This window comes from Acipenser ruthenus, unplaced genomic scaffold, assembly GCF_902713425.1.
Source record: "Acipenser ruthenus unplaced genomic scaffold, fAciRut3.2 maternal haplotype, whole genome shotgun sequence".
NCBI lineage: Eukaryota > Metazoa > Chordata > Actinopteri > Acipenseriformes > Acipenseridae > Acipenser > Acipenser ruthenus.
Window position 1 is genome coordinate 47128 of NW_026707866.1, and position 22471 is coordinate 69598.

Sequence of the window (22471 nt, forward strand, 5' to 3'; positions counted from 1 at the left end):
TTATTATTATTATTATTATTATTATTATTTATTTATTTATTTATTTATTTCTTAGCAGACGCCCTTATCCAGGGCGACTTACAATTGTTACAAGATATCACATTATTTTTACATACAATTACATTATTTTTTACTCATTTTTAAAAAAAAAATAGTAGTAGAGGACAGTATTTCACGTTAGATTTTCGAAAATGTCCTCTTTTTCAATGTTTTGTGAGTTCAACTACAAAGCGGTGTGTAATTGCGATAAATTAACGTGACGTTATTCCGCAGGTTTCATTCGACTTTATGAAGCAAAATGAGTTCACATAGGGTGATGATGCAAAACCTTTGGTCATGTGCTTAACTAAAATGCGATATCATTGCGTAGTTTATTTGACGGCCTGATGTTAAATAAAATATCTAAATTATGTTCATATAGTTTTTTTTTTCTATTATATCTCAATTCTAGGTGATGCCCAACCTTTGACCAGAGCTGCACATGCGCGTTCAGAGAGTCTAGAGCGTCACTCAATAAGCAAAGTTCGCTGTCGAAGCTGCTTCTGCTTCTGCCGCTTCTAAACGTGGTGCCTGCCTGCCTGCACATCACGACACAGAGCATTGCGTCTCTAACGCCTATCAGGGTTATATCTGCTCACATTTCCACCTCCAATTCCCTGGACATCCCAAACACCCTCGTCTGCGCATAGCAGACTAACACCCCCCGCCCCCCCCCCCCCCCCCCCCCCCCCCCCCCCCCCCCCGCCCTTCGGCCCCCTCCAGTGACAAAACAGGCAGTAAATGGGAGTCGAGGCGTTGAGGGTGGGGCTCAGGTTTCAAACCCCACGCTGTTATTAATAACTGCTTTCTCCACTTTCAATTTGAAAAGTAATATCAGTCAGTTTATTCCCTCGAGTAACTTAACCCGTCCTCTTCGGAGCTGTATTGAGGCCTCGCATAACGGTGGCTGCTTCTTACGCGTTATCATAAAGAGAGAGCGGCACGGCGGTGCGTATTTCCTGAATAAGTCTATGGACAAAAGTTTTGCATCACCTTAAATTATATATATATATATGAACATAATTTAGTAGTGCGATAGGGGAATCATCACCCTATACTATTACAGCTCTGGATACAAGTTTTGCAGCAGCAGCAGTTGTTGATGATGCATAGTTCACCCCCTAGTCTCTGTAAATCGCTTTTGGATAAAGGCGTCTGCTAAATGACTTTATTAATAATAATAATAATAATAATAATAATAATAATAATAATAATAAATCCGTCTCTGTTCACATCGTTTCCAGCTCGATAACGCCCGCCAAACTTCCACCGCGCTTTATTTTTAGCCAGAGACGGTGCGCGCAGCAGCCCCTTCAAAACTTAATATGGCAAAGAAGTTGGAGCCAGACAGAGTGTGAAACAGAGATAGAGAAAGAGGTAGGCCAGCTACCCTGTCAAACATAGTTCTCTCTCTCCTCCCTCCCCCTTTTCCCTCGGCTTTTTTACCCAGCCCACACACCCTGAGCTCTTCTCACACATTTTTGGTCCACCGTCCCGAGAACGGTCGCTACTTTCGTACTCTGAGGACCGCCCCCCCTTCCCTCCCTCCCATCCCGTCCCGGTTGAGAGAGAACAGTAAGATAGCGTGAAACTCGAAGAGTTCGTTGGGTTTTTTTCTGGGTTTTTGGGAGTAGGGTATTTCGTTTGTTTGTTTGTTTTTTGGGGTTTTCGACCGGGGAAAGGCAAACACGTTTGAAAAGGTAATTAAAGGCGGCGTGTAGTCATGAATTTAGGCTCGCTGCTTCTCGCGGCTTTGTGCCTGTTCTCCTGCGGGGTCGGGAGGGTCTGTCAGGCGGAAGAAGGGCTCGATTTTCCCGAGTACGATGGCAAGGACCGCGTGCACGACCTCAACACCAAGAACTTCAAGGCTGTCATGAAGAAATACGACGTCATGGTGATTCTGTACCACGAGCCGGTGGAGAGCGACCGTGCCTCCCAGAAACAATTTCAGATGGAAGAGCTAATTTTAGAGGTGCCTGGCGTGTGTCTGTCTGTCTGCATGTTAATAATAATAATAATAATAATAATAATAATAATAATAATAATAATAATAATAATAATAATAATAATAATATGTATTTATTTGGCAGACGCCTTTATCCAAGGCGAATTGGAGTCTGTCCACACTGCAGAAAACTATGTTTTAAAATAAAAATGAATATCGTAATACGTTATTGAGTCAGGACAGGATCATTCTGAAATAGAATCATTCAGGATCATTCTGAAATAGAATCATTCAGGATCATTCTGAAATAGAATCATTCAGGATCATTCTGAAATAGAATCATTCAGGATCATTCTGAAATAGAATCGTTCAGGATCATTCTGTCATAGAAGGTTTGCGTGAATTACAGGGCTTGTTATTCCACAGAGATTATGTTGCGCTAATTCCATCCTGTTATTACGGGGTTCTATCCATATACAGCTCTGGCCAAAAGTTTTGCCTCACCCTATACGATTAACTAGTTGTGCTTCATAAGGTCGAATGAAACCGGCTCAATAATGCTACGTTAACATATTGAATAACATACCACCGGTGTGTAGTTTTCACATATACTTAACAGAAACAAAAATATGACATTTCGAAATCTAACATGAAATACTACTGTACTACTGTTATGGCTTCCGGTATAGACTTTTGTGCGATATCATTTAGTAGTTTAATTGATTACAAGACGATGTTGAATAAAATAGCTGGATTGTGTTCATATGGTTTTGTTTAATTTTGGCTGTAGCTGTATATGGAAATCACCGTACAACAAAAAAATGTTATTTCCACCCGGTACTCCCTTGAGTTCTTTACTGAATGAAATGGTTTATTTTCAAAAAGCGATTTTGAAAAGGCATCCCTAATGCTTCCTAGTCAGGTCTGTTCTGTCTGTACCCACTGCCGCCAAATGCTCTGCTTGGAGCTTCTGTGAACCTGTGGCGTGTCAGAATGCTTGGAAAGGCAACGCTAATATACTGTAGACAGATATTTCAGTATCTCTTAAAGGGGCAACGACCACGAGTAATGAGGGTTGTTACAGGTTTTGCATAATTTAATTTCAATTGCATGCCCTTTTTAAAAAAAAAATTAAAATACAAACAGAGAGATACAGCTCTCGAGAAACGTTGTGTATCCGAATTTTAGGATTGATACATAATTAAAAAAAACAAAATAAAAATAAAATTATATATTATAATTTTATTTTTTATTTTTTGTGAGATATATATATATATATATATATAATGAACAACATTTAGATATTTTTTATTTAACATCATTTAATCAAAGAAACTACAACATGATATCATAAAAGTCTGTACCGGAAGCCATAATGGTAGTACAGTAAGTATTTCATGTTAGATTTAGAAATGTCACATTTTTCTGTTAAGTAGATGGAAAACTACAAGTTGGCGGAGTGCAATTCAATATGCTAACGTAACATTATTCAGCAGGTTTCACTCGACTTCATGAAGCGATATTAGTTCATTCTATAGGGTGTAGATGCACTTCAAGCAAATACTTTTCTGTAAAAAAAAAAAAAAAAAAGCACGCTCCAAAAATCCCTCTAGGTTTGATTTAAGCTACGTAATCAGACTTGTGTATCTGTCGCGGCATGGTTAGAGTTAACCGTCCACACTGCTGTCCGAAGCACACATCCCTTATCCCCTCGGCTTTATACTGCATGACTGGCAACAGGTGGTGGATGTGCTAACAGCACTTTGAAACTCAGCTGGAGACTTGAGAGACACAACAAAACCCGTAATGGAGCTGGCGTACCAGCGACCCTTATAATACTGCTCAAGGGCCACATATGCGGGCCCCTGGGGACCCCAGACGCTATCTCCTGGAAAACTGGACTGATGGAAGACTTTGAAAAGAAAAAAATGCAGTCGTTTAAACTATGAAGTTTATTTTAGTGTTTCTAAATATATCGCTGGCGTTTATAGATGATGCAGCTGCATATTCATCATTTACTAACAGGTCCTTCATATAGTCTGTATTTTATTCCTGTACAGCCCTGGCCACAGGTTTTGCATCAGCCTTTATAGAATGAACTAATTTTGCTTCGTAAAGTCGAATGAAACCTGTTGAATAACGTTAACATATTGAATTACACACCACCGCTTTGTAGTTTTCCCCATATGGCAACAATTGAGAAATGTGACATTTCAAAATCTAACATGAAATACTACTGTACTACTATGATGGCTTCCGATAGGCTTTTTTATGATATAATTCTGTAGTTTGTTTAATAACATGATGTTAAATAAAAGACTAAAATTATATTCATATGGGTTTTTTTTTAAATTATATCACAATCCTCAAAGTGACGCTAAACTTTTGCCCATTATCGTGGGTGCTGAATTGTTACTCGAAATATTGGAACTGAAACGTAGGAATAATTGTGTGTGTGTGTGTGTGTGCGTGCGTGCGTGCGTGCGTGCGTGTGTGTGTGTGTGTGTGCGTGCGTGTGTGTGTGTGTGCGTGCGTGGGTGTGCGTGCGTGCGTGCGTGCGTGCGTGCGTGTGTGTGTGCGTGCGTGGGTGAGTGCGTGTGTTTATTAAAATATATATTTATTTGTAATGCTTGCAGGTATTTTGTCCTGTTAATTTATGGCTTAGTTATCACGAGGTATTCCAGGATTTTTAATTAAACAGATTTCTGTTCTAATGTTTCATTAGATTGGCTTTGATTTCGCTGTGTCATTGCATTGCCATAGAGTGCCGACATTCTGGTTAGTGAAGTAATGTATCTTACTATAGATACATTAAGAGAAGACTCAGTGTTCTGCTGGTCAGTGTAAAGCAAATGTGTCGCGTTGAATCTCAAGATTTTAAAAAAAAACATTGATCTCACTTAGCTATTTAAAGTAATCGTAGCTTAAAAAAAACATTAATCTCAACCACTTCACACTTCCGTTCACACCATAGACCTCGATGTGCGGTTTTAAAAGAAACACGTGTCACAGCACACACACACACACACACACACACACACACACACACACAATGAGACACACACACACTGAGACACACACACACCGAGACACACATACACACACGCACACACACACACACACACAGAGACACACACTCATTTAAAACACGATGGCTGGTACTACTACAGCTTAGAGGAAGTTCTCAGTTCCTATGCCTTGTTCTCGGGTTATCTGTTTGCACTTCCTGGGTCGTTTCACCTCAGCAGTGGGTGTTACTGACTGAAAGAAAGCACTGTCAGTCAATACGAGGAAGCAGCTGATTGGTTATTGAGAAGCAGGCGAAGGGGGCGGGAGCAAGTTCGCCCTCTAGGTGTGAAACTGATCGTCAGTTTGATATTGTTAGTGTTGCAGCTTCCAGTGTCTGGTAATGCAATCGAATGATACTATAGAAGAAGTAGGTGGAGTGCATAAAAGTCTATACGGGAAGCCATGATAGTAGTACAGTAGTATTTCATGTTAGATTTCGAAATGTCGCATGTGTTTAGATTTTTGTCAGTTGTTTCGTTATATGGAAAACTACAAAGCGGTACGTAATTCAATAGGTCAACGTAACATTATTCAGTAGGTTTCATTCGACTTTATGAAGGAAAACGTGTTCATTCTATAGGGTGATGCTAAGCGTCTGTGTGTAGTTTACATGTTAAATAAAAGACGGTATTCTACGAGTAGGAAATCAGCAACGAAGATCTATTCTGTTGCTTTGAGTTTGGCTTGTGGAAACTAAAATCGCCGTACTGTACGTGTTTGAAAACAAAAAAGTTGCAAAGCGCATTGCAATCTGCAGGGGGCGCTGGAGGTTTTTGAGTTTGAGGATGTTTGTCAGCTTAGAAAGTGCTGAGTCGGACTCGGAGGATGTTCTCCAATCTGAAAGTACTGCATTTCTTTAATTCACCACAATGGGGGTTGCGGGCATTCAAAGTGTCTGGCCATGGAGACAGAAGTGCTCACTCACCCCTAAAGCCGAGGGGAACACGAAGCCGCTTTGTGTGGCTTGGAACTCGATTTCAGGAGACTGGGTTTCAGGCTGCTGCGCTGCGCACCAGGCAGGGAGACCTGGAGTTTGATACAGCAAACCTCAAACTAGATCTCCAGCCGGACGGGGGTCTCCTGGAACCAGGTTTTCAAGCTACATGTTCCTGAAAACAAAGGACAAGCTTTAGAGTACAGCTTGTCCCACCAGTGAAATAATCCCCGCCCCTTTGGGGCCGCCTTCCCCGCCAGTAACCAACCAGCTGCTTCCCCTGCTGACTGACACGCTTTGTAGCCAACAAGATGCTTGGAACCCGAAGACACGTTGTGCTTTAATCAGGCAGCTTAAACAAAGCCTCCTGCGTTTGACAACGTGTGGCTCCGTGTTTCCTTTTCTCTTACCGTTTCAAATTAACTGCACCTGTGGCCAATTGAAGTCATCGATTAAATTAGACAATCGCTAATTTGCCTGACCATTTTCCAAGATTTTCAGTTCCAGTGGGTGTGATTTCAGACGCACGGCCAATCAAAACTACAGAAGTAACGGGGTGTTCTAATACACCTGCGCACGCTGCTGTGTCAAGCATGGCATCTATTTTATTTACAATCTCTGAAAACCTCTAAGCTGCTTCCAAACGCAGGCGCACTGATCTGGCTATACTAGGACTAGTGTTGTAGGCGGTTCGGTTCGGTTCACTTTTTGGGTTCCTTTCTTTGTTTCTTCGTTGGAATTTTTGTAGACAAGAGATCCATTTACATTAGGATTAAGGAGGTACCGAGACGCAGGACCTATTTTAAGACCTCCCCCCCTCCCCCCTCTCCCCCTCCCCCTCACCCATCCCCCCATCCCCCCATCCACCCTCTGTGTCAAGTTCAAGTTAAGTAATGTATGTACAGCTGCGGCCGAAGGTTTAGCATCACCCTCTATGTTGAATAAACCCATTTTGCTTCATAAAGCCGTAAAGTGCTAAACTGTTCTCCAGTCACTGTGTGTGTGTGTCTGCCTGTCTGTGCTGTGTGCTCAAAGGAGCGCTCCATGGGGAATTTCTTCACATTTGCTGAGAGCTGAATGCTGTCCCAGCAGTACTGTAGTGTCAGCAAAGCCCTTGCAAATGCAGAACTAGTGCCATGAGCCGAAATAGCCAGGGGATGGGATCTGTGTATGCCTCTAAATTTAACTGCGTTGCTGCTGACTGGCAGCGCTGGGTAATGAGACTCTATATATAGGGCGATGTGATTTACTGAGATCGCCATTCTGCCCATTCAGACATTCCCCCGCGCTCATCTCTCATGCCCTCTGGTGGCAGCAAGGTGGAACTGCAGCGCTTTTCTGTCAGCATTTTAAAAAGGTGCCCGCTCTGGAACAAAGGTTTTTAACTAAATTTCTAGGTGATGCAAAAGTTTTGGCCATAGCTATAGGTGCATTCCTCAAAAGTCTCAAACTGTGCAGGTTTTCAGGTACAGCTGGAACACAATTTGAGGTAGCGTGGTAGTGAAAACTAATAAGGAGGGTTCCTACAGCCCTTGAAATGCTGGGTCACTAGACTGCAGTAATGGCTGTGTGTGCAACGCGGGGGAGGTTGAGAGCGTCTGTGATCTGGTTAATATAAACAGCTACTGCAGCGTTCTACTCGAAACGAGATCCCTTTGCGCGTTCTACTCGAAACGAGATCCCTTTACACACATATGCTCGTGTCCATTAACCCCACAGTAATAGGATTTGCACCTTTGTCAATCTGCAGCTATGGTGAAAAGTTTTGCACCACCTAGAATTTTAGGATGGAGACATCTTTGTTTTTTTTGTTTTACTACATGAACATAATTTAGATCTTTTATTTAACATCATCCAATCAAAATAAACTACAAAATGATATCGCAAAAAGAAAGTCTACCGGAAGCCATAATAATAGCACTGTAGTATTTCATGTTAGATTTCGAAACGTCACTTTTTTTTCAATGCGTCATGTTAAGTAGATGGATTCTTAATTAATTCTATAGGATTATGCAAAACTTTTGGCCAGAGCTGTGATCTGGAAGTTCGAAGCTACATAATATTTGTATGGCTAGTTTCTGCTGCTATTAATATTACTGTTTAAATATAAACATCACTCTAAAAACACGACTTCTCTTTACAGCTGTTAACTAACCGAGCTGCCTTGACCTATCAGGTATGTTCCAGGAGCCTGCCTTGAGCTGTCCCTCTGCCTTCAGAGCCACACTCACATCCCCAGAGCATCTCAAACGCCTTCTCCGCACTGTGGGCTGCCAATGCACGCTAGCGCTGCACTGACTGCAAGGCAAACCTGGGGCCAATTCCAATTCCGATTCCGATTCCAATTCCCATTCCAATTCCAATTCCATTTTCAATTCCAATTCCAATTGCCATTCCAATTCCAATGCTGTTTTGTTCATTTACAAATGCAGGTTCAATACCGCTGCTCTTAATTACAAATAGAATTGCAATGACACTAAAACGTAACAGAAGAAAACACCTCCCTGCATTGACCTCCTTTATGCTGTTGATTCTAAATAACCCAAAACTGATCAATCACAGGTACAAATACAGAAACATACGACAGAACGGTTTTTTTTTTCCAAACAAACGTGAGTCACCAAAAGTGGTTGGAAATTGAAGATTTGTAATCAAACTGCAATCGATCAATTATACGGGTTGATGATGATCACACGTACGCAGGTGAGCCGAATTTCAATTATATACAATTGCATCGCAATGCACAATTGCCATTGTGATTGCCCCCCAGGTCTGCAATGAAGTTTCAGATCTAACGCCTGCTGTATCCTCTTCACCACGCCCCCCCCCCGGTCCTGGAGGTCTCGTGGGTTGGGAAGCCCTGCTCTAGAACAGTGACCCATTCGCACTGTCAGTGGAAACCTGTTTACGAGAGACAGTCAAGGGGTAATGGAGATGAGGTCACTGGAGCTAATAAACCCCAGACAAGATGATGTTGTCGCTACAAGTACTGTGCTTGTGATATTTATTAATATGTCTTCCAGCTAAAATGTAGCCTAGCTCATTTTTCGTAAACAAACGACCCTGTCTTTTAACGTCAGCACAATGCTATCATCATTAGCACAATACAATCATAACAATACTTTGTTAATTTTTTCTAATTAATTTTACACTGATTTAAAAAAAAAAAAAAAAAAAAATTTAGTTGGGTGTTTCCAGCTCCTTGTTTGGTTTCGTTTTTCATTTGTTGTTAAGTTTTGCAGTAAAAACAATTAATTAATTAATTAATTAATTAATTAATAAAAATTGGCATTCAGAAGGGTTATCGGATTATCATGCAATCATTAGATGATGCAGTTTATTTTAAGTTTTCAGTGAGTCCCTCGCGGCTGGTTCGTTCTGCTCTGAAGTGACTGGCTGGAAAGGTTTGCTGTGAATTGGCTGCTTCGTCTTTGAAATGTATAGATGTTTAGCTTTTCCATTGAAATGACGGTGAATGTTCAGTCTCGGTATTACATGGATGCCGGTGTAACGTGCATTGTTGTGTGACGATGAGTCCGGCTGTTTTGCAGAGCGGTTAAGGCGCTTACTTGAGGTCGCTGGTTTGAGCCCAGCATCTTCCCTGTTACACTAGGTCACATCACCGCATATCAATTGATTCTAGGGTACGTGGTTTTTGAGTGATACTATTTTTTTCGTTTTGAATGGAAAGTTTCTTTTAATTAAGCCGGATTTTGAAAACACCATTTTGACAAATTATACTAAAGCAACATTACTGGGGGGGGGGGGGGGGGGGTCTGTTAAACAGAGGCAGAAATCAATACCAAGGGGAAGGTAAAGCCATAGAAATTGTTCTGGTAGTGTGACTCGTATTGTTCTGGTTCCATGATTTTTTTAATAGTCGTGTTAGGCAGAACTAGACTAGCGCATTATAGAGTATACAGCTCTGACCAAAAGTTTAGCATCACTTAGAAATATATATATATATATATATATATATATATATATATATATATATATATATATATATATATATATATATATATATATGACTACAACTGTATATGAACATAATTTAGATTAAATGTTCACGCTTTCAATTTTTGTCAGTTTTACGTTAAGTATATGGGGGAAAACTACAAAGCGCTGGTGTGTAATTCAATATGTTAACGTAACAACATGATTCATCAGGTTTCAAATCGACTTGATGAAGCAGAATGCGTTCATTCTATAGGGCGAGGATGCTAAACGTTTGTCCGTCGCTTCCCTGGAGATCCACACGCTTCAGTACCTCCATTTGATTTGTCTTTGTGAATTGCCTCGCCACTTCGGCACGATGCTTTTGGATGACGAGTCCTCTATAAACACTTTTTTTTCTTCAAATCCTTCTTTCCCCTAATGGAATAGAAATAGGAGACTTTGAAAGTGATCTCGGGGTCTTACAGTGGACGTGTCTTTCAAAGCATCTCGCCAATTATACGGAATGTTAGGTCACCGAAATAAACCGAATCGAAGCTTGATACGCGACACGGGCAGAAATAATAACCCAGCTTCGAGGATATGATTTACATCGCCCTGCAAGGTCCGGCTTTCGCTGGCTCAGAATATTTTTGTCCGTCGTCGATGTTTATTTAAATTGCTCACTGACCACCAGACAGACCTTGACTAGAACTTCTTTAAAACGGATCTTGAAACAGCGAGACCAAAAAGCTGCCCGGTTTCTCCAGCGAGAAATGTTACTAAAGACAGTAGCGCATATTCTGCACACAACAGCCCTAAAATATAACGACAGAAACACGTTTCAAAACACAGTATTTCAATTGATATCCGTCTAATAACCATGTAGTGTACATTTCTGTATCCCATATGATACAATTTTTAACCATTATATTATTTTGTTATAATAATAATAATAATAATAATAATAATAATAATAATAATAATAATAATAATAATGATAATAATGATGTGTTGCTGGACAGAAAAAAAGTGTTTTCTACAAGACACAGAATTAGGTCCAAAAGTTTAGCAAAAGTTTCGCATCATCACCCTCTACATAGAATGAACTAATCGCGCTTCATAAAGTCGAATGAAACCTGTTGAACAATGTTACGTCAACATATTGAATTACATAACTCTGCTTTGTAGTTTTCTATAGTTACATAAATAAAGTGGCGTTTTTCTCATGTAAACTGACTGGGCATTAACAGTGTTAAATCTATTTAGGCAGCATGATTACTTACACATATTTATCCCAGACGCATTCCGCAGAGCAGAACACTGTAAAAGCAGTGTACAAAGCCAAATGCTGGCCTCGCCTTTGTGAGTAGATAAACATCTGTTTCTGACACCTGTCTCTGCGTCACTCTTATTAACCGCGGTCCCGCCTCCTCGGCCGCTCCCTATTGGCGGAGCCAGGTGCCCGTTACAAGCTCCGATTTCAACCGAATTAGAAAGTGCACAAGCAGCACCAGCTCGGGCTTTAACTTGTAAGGGCTGAAATGTGTGCTGTTGCTGGGCTTGCGTGTATAATTCTGTACCACGTTAACCTTTCTATCTACAGCAGCGCGCCAAACGTTTTGCATCACCTAGAATTTTAGGTTTGAGACGTCATTTAATATATTATTTATTTATTTATTTCTTAGCAGACGCCCTTATCCAGGGCGACTTACAAATGTTATAAGATATCACATTATTTTTTTTTTACATAGAATTACATTATTTAGTTACACATTTTTTTTACATACAATTACCCATTTATACAGTTGGGTTTTTAGTGGAGCAATCTAGGTAAAGTACCTTGCTCAAGGGTACAGTAGCAGTGTCCCCCACCTGGGATTGAACCCACGACCCTCCGGTCAAGAGTCCAGAGCCCTAACCACTACTCCACACTGCTGCCCCAATTATATACATAATTTGGATTTTTTATTTAACATCATCATGTAATCAAAAATAAATAAATAAAAAATTATGTCACATAAAAGTCTACCAGAAGCCATAATCGTAGTACAGTAGTATTTCATGCTAGATTTTGGAAATGTAGCATATTTTCAATTTTTGTCAGTATCTGGGAAAACTACAATGTCCGGTGTGTAATTCAATATATTAAGGTAACATTATTCAGCAGGTTCTATTCGACTTTATGAAGCATAATTAGTTAATTCTGTAGGGTGATGCAAAACTTTTGGTCAGAACTGTAAAGTTCAGATTCGTGGAAACCGTTATATAAAAAACACCGTACAAAGGGTTTGCTGTATTTACACGCTCTTTCAAGTGATACAAAGACATGTTCTGTGGTCTAAGGATTCTCCCTCCCCCGGGAGTGGGGTGTGGTTAATGCACGGAATAGCCTACCGGGTGAAGTACTAGGATCTAAAACACTGTGGACGGTTTTAAAAAAAATATAGATTCTGCTAACAAGGGGCCAGCCTTGATGGGCTAAATGGCTTTCTCTCGTCCCCAAACGTATGTTCTTATCAAGGCAGTGGTGGAAGAATGACGTAGGCGTAGCGTATTGCCCAGAGAATGCTGAATGGTTGATGGCAGATCTCTTCAGTTACAGGCGTGTCAGACTCCAGTCTCCGAGGCTCGTTGAGTCTTCCGGTTTCCAGTCCAACCTGATCTCTCGATCAACTTTATTGATCCGATCCTTTGCTCAATTGAACACGTTTATATATATATATTCTTCAAGGTCTTTTAGAGTTGAACAAAAAGGAGTTTGACACCCCTGCCTCAGAATGGAGAACTCAACTCAAGAACCCCGTGTTTTGCGGATGAGTTGCTGTGCATTCATCGAGGTTAACGAAGGCTGAAACACGCGTTTTCAATTTTCTTGCAGTTGGCCGCTCAGGTCCTCGATGACTTGGAGGATGAAGATATCGGGTTCGGTCTCGTCGACTCGGAGAAAGATGCAGCTGTTGCTAAAAAACTGGGTAAGACTTTCTATCGACTCGCACAGAGGAGAACGGATTGCATGTACAGCTACGGAGAGAAGATTTGCTATAGAATTAACTCATTTTGCTTTGTAAAGTCGAATGAAACCTGCTGAATAATGTTACCTTAACATATTGAATTTCACACCAGCGCGTTGTAGTTTTCCATGTCCTTAACACAAAATGCGACATTTCGAAATCTAACATGAAATATTACTGCAATATTATTATGGCTTCCGGTAGACTTTTGCGCGACATACTTTTGTAGTTTCTTTGATTACATGCTGTTAAATAGAATATCTAAATTATGTTCATATCATATATCACCTAAAATCCTAGGTTATTAAAAAATGTGTCAGTTTTTCGTTCAGTATCTGGAAAACTACAAAGCGCTGGTGTGTAATTCAATATGTTAATGTAACATTATTCAGCAGGTTTTAGTCGACTTTATGAAGCAAAATTAGTCAAATATATATAGAGGGTGAGGATGCAAAACTTTTTAGCCAGAGCTGTAGAGTAGCATCCATGACTAATTATTATTATTATTATTATTATTATTATTATTATTATTATTATTATTATTCGTGTCACAGGGCAGTACATGGTTACAATGCAAGACTAATATTTAAATACAGTGTAGTTTAGAGAAAGTTAAAATAATAATTCTACTAAAATACATGAACTTGGATGCAACAAATTATATCTACAATGAGAGATTAGCAGTGCAATAGTGCAAGGATAGCACACCAGCTGAAGCTCCAGTAACGTGGTGCTGAGGTCAGGCGAGTCCAGTGCAGAGCAGGAGGGGCGGATCAAGAGATCTACAAGCGCGGTCTGAAGAGGGGAGTGTTAAACGCTCAATGCTGATAGAAAGTGCGATTGGGATGAGAAGCGTTTTGACTACAAGTCTGTGTCGATGTGCGCAGGTATGGACGAGGAGGACAGCATTTACATCTTCACAGACGATGAGGTCATCGAGTACGATGGGGAGCTGGCGGCCGACACTCTGGTCGAGTTCATTTTGGACGTGAGTCTTTCTTTCATTTGGGTTTACGGGTCCAGCAGTTAGAGGTGCGGTCAAGGCGGAACACGCGTACTGATAGGCAAGCGGAGTCACGTGACTCGCATCTCTGACACACACACGCTGAGACACACAAACACACACACACACACACACACACACACACACGTGAATAAAGTAAAGCATTCTGACAAGGTGGAGGAGAAGGATGCTTTGTGGAAATTAGATAAATGCATCACCTATTTATTATATGTGTTACTAGAATTTGGTATGCAAATAAAATGTGATTTAATGTATTAAATACTTATTGTTTAAGAAAATTGATATTTTAGTGGCGTTCCGGTACCTTCAGATTTAGGATTTATTTAGACTGCAGTCTTTTTCATTTAAGACATTTTAAAGAAAGCGCGCAGCTCTGTGCAGTCGTGTGTTCAATCATTTACCAGGAAGGAAGCAAACTAAACCGGCTGCCAGGTTCCTGAATGCAGCGTGACAGGCAGTGCGTTAAGATCTCTAATGGTGAATTCGAACCCCCATCCCCAGGTGATTGAAGACCCCGTGGAGTTCATCGAGGGGGAGCGCGAGCTGCGGGCATTCGAGAACATCGAAGACGAGATCAAACTGGTGGGATACTTCAAGAACGAGAATTCAGAGCGTACGTACTGCGAGAGACGAAGCTAAGAGCTCACACAATGATCACACTGTAACTCCTCCTAGCGGCCGATGGGTTAATAACACTGACGTCAGCATAAGACATGTACTGACCTCTCCACTATGGAGCTTGCTCTTTCAGTTCAATGGTAAAACTTTCGTCTTTGAAAGTGTAGGGTCTGTGGTTTGTACCCAGCCCTCGCTTTCCCATTCAATTGGGCCGAGATGCCAGTTCATTACAACACACACCTGCACGCACTGTAAATGGACTTATTATTATTTGTTTATTTAGCAGACGCCTTTATCCAAGGCGACTTACAGAGACTCGGGTGTGTGAACTATGCATCAGCTGCAGAGTCACTTACAATTACGTCTCACCCGAAAGACGGAGCACAAGGAGGTGAAGTGACTTGCTCAGGGTCACACAGTGAGTCAGTGGCTGAGCTGGGATTTGAACCGGGGACCTTCTGGTTACAAGCCCTTTTCTTTAACCACTGGACCACACAGCCTCCTACCACTGGACCACACTTGCATTTGATAAGGCACAGTCGCTATCCGCTCAAAGCTGTAAAACTACTTTTTTTTTGGTTGTTCAGTAAATACTTATGTTACTCGTGTCTGCTTACCTGACTTATTTTATCCGCAAAGATAGCAGCAGGTATATATCCAGGGAATCTCAAAGCAAGAAGTAAGCCAGATAAACGGAGATGTGATCATTCAGAATCAGAGCAGCAGAACTCAGAAACACTCATGATTATTGAGAACAAATCTATTTCTATTTTAATTCCAGACTACAAAGAGTACGAAGACGCCGCTGAAGAGTTTCACCCCTACATCAACTTCTTTGCCACTTTTGAAGCAAAGGCAAGTCGGGGTTTTCAACGCCCGCTGGTAATTTAGCAACACAGAAAGGATTCAGAACCTCTCTGGTTTATTTATTAATTGTTCTTCTCCATGCCCAGATCGCTAAGAAACTGGATCTGAAAATGAACGAGGTTGATTTTTACGAGCCCTTCATGGATGAACCCAGAGTGATCCCGGGAAAGCCGTACACAGAGGATGAGATTGTGGACTATATCGAGGATCACCAGAGGTGCGAGGGAGGGGTACTATCCTTAAAATAACTTGATAGAGCGTAGGAGCTTCCAATACCAGAACAAATCGCCGGTTGAACAGCTAGCATCTTATTTCGATACATCCAATGATAGGCAAGGAAGGGATTGGTATCTTACCTCAATCCACGACGTTGTGCTCCAGAGTTCACCTCCAACAGCCGCCACCTGCTTTTTTTGGCTTCGTCTAATGGGGGGAGGGCAGCTATCCTGCCCCCCCCCTGCCCCCCTCACATTTATGAGTACCAACCAATGACGATTGACTTCCACGTTGATTGGAAGATTTGCCGTTGGTGGTATAGTAGTGAGCATAGCTGTCTTCCAAGCAGTTGACCTGGGTTCGATTCCATCTTTATGATGTAACTATCACTGACACTTATCTGCTCCGTTATTGAATCGTATTTTGTCATATACTTGTACTTGCCAGAACCAAAGTCATTGTATTTATCTTGCTCTTAATTGTATCAATACTTGTACTGTGATTCTTGAAATGTATTTTTGTTTATGACTGTAAGTCGCCCAGGATAAGGGCATCTGCTTAGAAATAAATAATAATAATAATAATAATTAGAAGAAGAAGAAGAAGAAGAAGAAGAAGAAGAAGAAGAAGATTATTTTCCTCTCATCCATCATTTTACAGTCGTACTGCAAAGAACATATTATTCTTACAATCGGATTTAAAAAAAAACACTCTAGACTCAATGAGTTCCACTCTCAAGTTCCTGGCCGTAGAGGCAATTATTATTATTATTATTATGTGTTTATTTAGCAGATGTCTTTATCCAAGGTGACTTACAGAAACTAGGGTGTGTGAACTATGCATCAGCTGCAGAGTCACTTACAACTACGTCTCACCCGAAAGACGGAGCACAAGGAGGTTAAGTGACTTGCTCAGGGTTACACAATGAGTCAGTGGCTGAGGTGGGATTTGAACCGGGGACCTCCTGGTTACAAGCCCTTTTCTTTAACCACTGGACCACAAAGCTTCACGCTATTGGCAAAAGGAGAACAATGATTGGTGCTCGTACAATCACATAGCCCTAGGCATTAACAAATCATAGAATATTAGGTCAGGCTTACTTAAAAAATATATATTATTATATTAATGCAAGGGAAGTGAGACTAACTTGTCTGTCTTCATTTCTTTTCAGGCCAACATTGAGGAAGCTGGAGCCATACAACATGTACGAGACCTGGGTGAGTCAGGCAGGCTGCAGCTTTGTAGTGCTTATTTTTGTAATAAAGCCCCCATGGTAAAACTAGCGTTGTTTGTCCCTTTAGGTCTACCGTAGCACATATCCACGCTGTAAATTCTGTTGATAGTAACATAGACCACAAAGATAAAGTTAAGATCACATTTTTTTTATGAGATTGTTGTTATAATGTCTTAGCATCAATCCGATTGGCCAACCTGTCAAAAATGATTATGATTTTAAAAAATGGACTACGGCTAATGCGTGACGTGGAATTCCGTAGAAAACCGTACAGCTCAGGCCAAACGTTTAGCATCACCTAGAACTTTAGGATTGAGAAATAATTTAAAAAAATGCAACTATATGAACATCATTTTGATATTTAACATCATGTAATCAAAATGAACTACAAAATAATATTTACTGGATGTTTACTGGAAGCCATAATAGTAGTACAGTAGTATTTCATGTTAGATTTCAAAATATCACATTTATCAATTATCAGGTTTTTTTTTGTTTTGTTTTGTTTTGTTTCTTTAAGTACAATAGATAGGGAAAACTACAAAGCCGTGGTATATAATTCAATATGTTAACAAGGGAACATTATTCAGCAGCTTTCATTGGACTCTATGAAGCTGAGGGAGTTCATTCTATATAGAGGGGGTGGAATTCAATATGTTAACAAGGGAACATTATTCAGCAGCTTTCATTGGACTCTATGAAGCGGAGGGAGTTCATTCTATATAGAGGGGGTGGAATTCAATATGTTAACAAGGGAACATTATTCAGCAGCTTTCATTGGACTCTATGAAGCTGAGGGAGTTCATTCTATATAGAGGGGGTGGAATTCAATATGTTAACAAGGGAACATTATTCAGCAGCTTTCATTGGACTCTATGAAGCTGAGGGAGTTCATTCTATATAGAGGGGGTGGAATTCAATATGTTAACAAGGGAACATTATTCAGCAGCTTTCATTGGACTCTATGAAGCTGAGGGAGTTCATTCTATATAGAGGGGGTGGAATTCACTATGTTAACAAGGGAACATTATTCAGCAGCTTTCATTGGACTCTATGAAGCTGAGGGAGTTCATTCTATATAGAGGGGGTGGAATTCAATATGTTAACAAGGGAACATTATTCAGCAGCTTTCATTGGACTCTATGAAGCTGAGGGAGTTCATTCTATATAGAGGGGGATGATGCTGAACTTTTGGCCGCAGCTGTAATGGTAACTCTCACCAGTTAGAAAGTGGTACGGGAGTGTGTAGTTAGCGCTTGTTATGTTGAACACTTCAATAGTAACATACTGACGGTTTATCTCCGTTTCTTGCTTGCTGTCAGGAAGATGATATCGATGGGTTCCACATCGTTGCCTTCGCAGAAGAAGAGGACCCAGGTACCGTCAATCACTGCCTGGCCACGACCAGAAAAACAATATGTACACTGCAGTATATATATATACTGATGCCAGTGTGCAGAACTATTCATAGGCTGGAGATTCACTTCCCAATGCAAACCCAACACAGAAATACCTCTCCAAAAAATGTAATTAGGACGCATGTAAAATTACATCAGATAAATACAGTCCCTTCAGGCACCCGACTCTACAGCTCCACCATTGTTGATTGTAGGATAATGGGGAGACACTTTCCATTTGGTGTCTCTAATGACTGTGTGTTTGCGTAGCAGTTACTTAGTAAATACATATGTGCTCACACATCATTAAAAATGTTATTATGCAGAGTTGCAATGTATTTTTGCATGATGTAACTCCTTTTTGATACAATTGCATGCTTCCCTGTATTGTGCAAAACAGATTTACACAGAAAACGAATAAGAACAAACACAAAATAAAAAATTACAAATAAGCAAACAAAATAGCAAAAAATAAAAAACCTGCTTGTATCTGCAAGTGGATCTGGTTTTTGACTCCAATCCTGAGCTTCTCTCTCTCTCTCTCTCTCTCTCTCTCTCTCTCTCTCTCTCTCTCTCCTTTCCCGCGTAGACGGTTTTGAGTTCCTGGAGATCCTGAAGGAAGTCGCTGAAGACAACACCGATAACCCAGACCTGAGTATCATTTGGGTCGACCCTGATGACTTCCCCCTGGTGAGGAAAACCAAAGGAAAAACAAACAAACAACCTAGTCACAGGATTGAAACAGCCTGTAGAAAACAGCTGCCGTGTTCTAGCTGTACCTGCTAGGTGACTGAGAGCAGCACCAGTCCTTAAACCAGGGTGTTACTGAGCCCAGGAAATGCAGAAGGAAACAATGACTTTTTTTGTCGCAAGAACAGGAACTCAGGACAAGGGTCTGACAAGGGTTCCGACGCTAGGGAGCACAAAATATATATTTACTATGGAAGTGGTTTTATCTTTAATGGGACCCTGTGGAGTATGTAAACTTGTCCGTTGCCACGGTATTATTTTTACAATGTGCTTTGGGATGCTGTGAAGACCCAGCTGTGCAAGTCCACTAATTTTATAGGTGTTTTATTTTCCTTCCAGGGTTGGAGGTCAAATCCCTTTTACTCAATTCCAACAATGCATTGAGGGAAATCGCCATTGGCAGTATTCTGTTAAAATGAGCTTCTCGTTTTCAGTGGCAAACAAACAAGTTCAATCGAAGTCGCTGTTTGTTTGTTTGTTAGTCAATTAAACTGGATTCAAACAAAAGCAATTGAGCGATCGCAACACTTATTATGATGTCTCTTAAAAATATCAACTCTGATTCCTTCGAAGGGGATTGGGAATTGCTTTTAGAAATGAATTGGAATTGAAAAACAGGAACTGACCCTCAACCCTGCTTCAGGGTTTAGTACGTCGCTTACCATCATGAGGTGATCAATATAAAACATGTCATTGTAATTAAAATAGGATAAGTTAATTTGAGATAAGCAAATTGTACATAGGATTCAAAACGCTTAGAAAAATACCAACCTGGCAATGGTACCATTAAAAGTGAAATCTCTTCTGCCCAAATGAATGAGTTGCACTGAATACCTGAATATGTACAGGTAAGTCCTAGCTTGTGAACTTTCTCTCTCCTGTATTAGCTGCTGTGTGAATGCTGCTCTCTCCTGTATTAGCTGCTGTGTGAATGCTGCTCTCTCTCTCTCTCTTTTCTGCTCCATTGTATTCTGACTTCCCCTGTCTTCTTTCAGCTCGTTCCCTACTGGGAGAAGACCTTCGACATTGACCTGTCCTCACCACAGATCGGGGTCGTCAATGTCACTGATGTAAGTATAACCCCACCTTTATCTTGTACCCTCCTACGCTCTCTGCCGGCCTTTCTCTTGAGTTAATCAGTACCAACATTGTGTCATAGTACACCATGGTACTGTTAAGATGAGGGTACACAAAGCCACTTTTGCGGCTTGGAACTTGGTTTCAGGAGACTAGGTTTCAGGCCGCTGCATGGCACTCTGAAGGAGACTTGGGGTTTGATACAGAAACCTCAAACTAGTTCTCCCGGCGGTCTCCTGGAACCAGGTTTCAAGTCGCTGTTCCTGAAGAAGTGGCTTCGTCTGGTTCAAAGCAGCTGGTTTGGGTCTTAAAAAGATGCCACTGATTCAACATCAGCAGCCCTTCCTGCCCTCACCACTCTGTTTTCTGTGCTGCGCTTAGAGTATGGGCTGGGAGTATCTTTGTCAATTCCTTTATAAGATTTTAAAGACTTCCAAAGTCCACCCTATTTCTTCTTAGTTGCATGGCTAAACGAACTGAAGTAATTGATGTAGATGTAAGAAGCAACAGAGGTGCAAGCAGCAGCCACCCCCAACACACACACACACACATTACAGCATGGCCCCAACTAGACGTGTCTCACCTTACAAGTGCTGCTCGTTCTTGTGGTTCTCCACAGGCGGACAGCGTGTGGTTGGAGATGAAGGATGATGATGACCTGCCCTCCGCCGAAGAACTGGAGGACTGGATCGAGGATGTTCTCGACGGAGACATCAACACCGAGGATGATGATGATGATGATGATGACAGCGACGAGGATGACAGCGACGAGGACGACAGCGATGAAGATGATGACAGCGATGAAGACGATGACAGTGACGAAGACGATGACAGTGACGAAGACAGCGATGAAGACGATGATGATGATGATGACAGCGATGAAGACGATGATGATGATGATGATGATGATGACAGCGATGAAGATGACGACAGTGACGAAGACGAAGATGACGATTAAACTCTCATCTTTCAGAAAATCCGCCTGCTGCCCCCCACCCCAAAAAAACAGGCCGATTTGTTTTGTCATTGATTCTCTACATCATTGATCCCACCTTTCCTATCCCCCACCGTCTGTTATCCTATTACCAACACCCATCAAAAAGTCACCTTTGCTTCATACTCTCCTCGTCAAGCACTCGTCTTGTTGAATTCAAATCAAGACTCACCCTTGTTTCAGTCCTCCCGTCGACACATGAATTCAAACCCGTCCGTCTTCAGGAATAATCACCGCATCACAATCTGAGACCTTCTCAATAGGTTTCTGATTCTCGGGAGAACTGTCTAGTTTCTACCCCCCCTAATCCCCCTAAAAAAAAAAGGTTTTGTCCTATCCTAAATAAAGATGGACAGTGTCTTACAACCAGGCGCCCTTTGCCCAAATTCATTTTGGCTATTGTGTAGATCTTAGAAAAGCCACGACTGTATTCTGTAAGGAGACATCACAACCTTCACCCATTGACCATTGACACCTTAGAGTTAGTTCTGCTGTACAATCAATTCTTCGTAGCCCATGAAGTTGTCGCCTGGTCATCATCCTTAGAGCAGGTTATCTGGCGACTATACTTCTCATTTCATAAAGGTGAATTTGCAAACCCGAACCCAAAGCGGGCACACCTCCTGATCATGTCCCTTTCATTGGAACTGGCTTTGGGCAATGGGCTTTGAAACCCAATGGGCTTTGTGTTCTGTCCCGCTCGCCCTATACCTTAAAGAACAGAAAAAAGTCAGTCAGAAAAAAAACACACAACCTTACTCCTCGGGGACCCCCTGTGTCTTCCAACATTCCTTAACTAAACCCTCAGTTGAACTCTTAACAAGTTGCTCAACTGGAGTTTTTTTGTTATTCTCTGCTCCTAAATAAGATTTCAAAGTTACGGTATTATAGTTAACTTGACAACTTTTGTAAGAGCTGGAAAATCAATTAAAACAGCATAGTCAAGCAAATTATTATCAGTTCAATTAAGGGAGTAGTTAGGTAATTCAGCGCTCAATTGGAATGAAAAACAGAAGACACTGGGGGGTCCCGAGGACCTGGTTTGAGAACCACTGTCTTAAGAGTTTTTTGACTCTGTGCATAATTCTGTTGCTTTTGAAATATGCACATACCGGACCTAATTTGCAGAAGAGCCTTGCTTGGTTTCTTACAGCTCACTGAAAGAGCACTTTGGGGCTGGATGTATACATCAGGGGCTGATCCGAAGTTGGGTCCGGCTTTATTTCTTTGATATCTGCAATCAAGTTTTTGTTACCTTACACGGTATTGAACGGGGAGTTTATCCTCCTTTGCCTGTGAAATAAATTGCTGTACAATGAAATGTTTTCTACTGGTAAAAACACATTTATTTTATTGA

The 22471-nt window shown here is 41.1% G+C and overlaps 1 protein-coding gene across 2 annotated transcripts; it reads left to right on the forward strand.

Moving 5' to 3' along the window:
* The first annotated feature begins 1502 nt into the window (after positions 1–1502).
* On the forward strand, positions 1503–21480 carry LOC131728479 (calsequestrin-1-like). Of its 2 annotated transcripts, XM_059019459.1 has the most exons (12): positions 1503–2011; positions 8131–8163; positions 12805–12898; positions 13825–13925; positions 14463–14574; positions 15361–15434; positions 15533–15663; positions 16834–16879; positions 18219–18273; positions 18883–18983; positions 20039–20113; positions 20740–21480. In XM_059019459.1, the coding sequence occupies exons 1-12, from the start codon at positions 1763–1765 to the stop codon at positions 21076–21078; spliced, it is 1410 nt and encodes a 469-aa protein (XP_058875442.1). In that variant the 5' UTR covers positions 1503–1762; the 3' UTR covers positions 21079–21480. The 2 variants fall into 2 exon arrangements, with proteins under 2 accessions (XP_058875442.1, XP_058875443.1); XM_059019460.1 differs by lacking the exon at positions 8131–8163.
* The last annotated feature ends 991 nt before the right edge of the window (positions 21481–22471 follow it).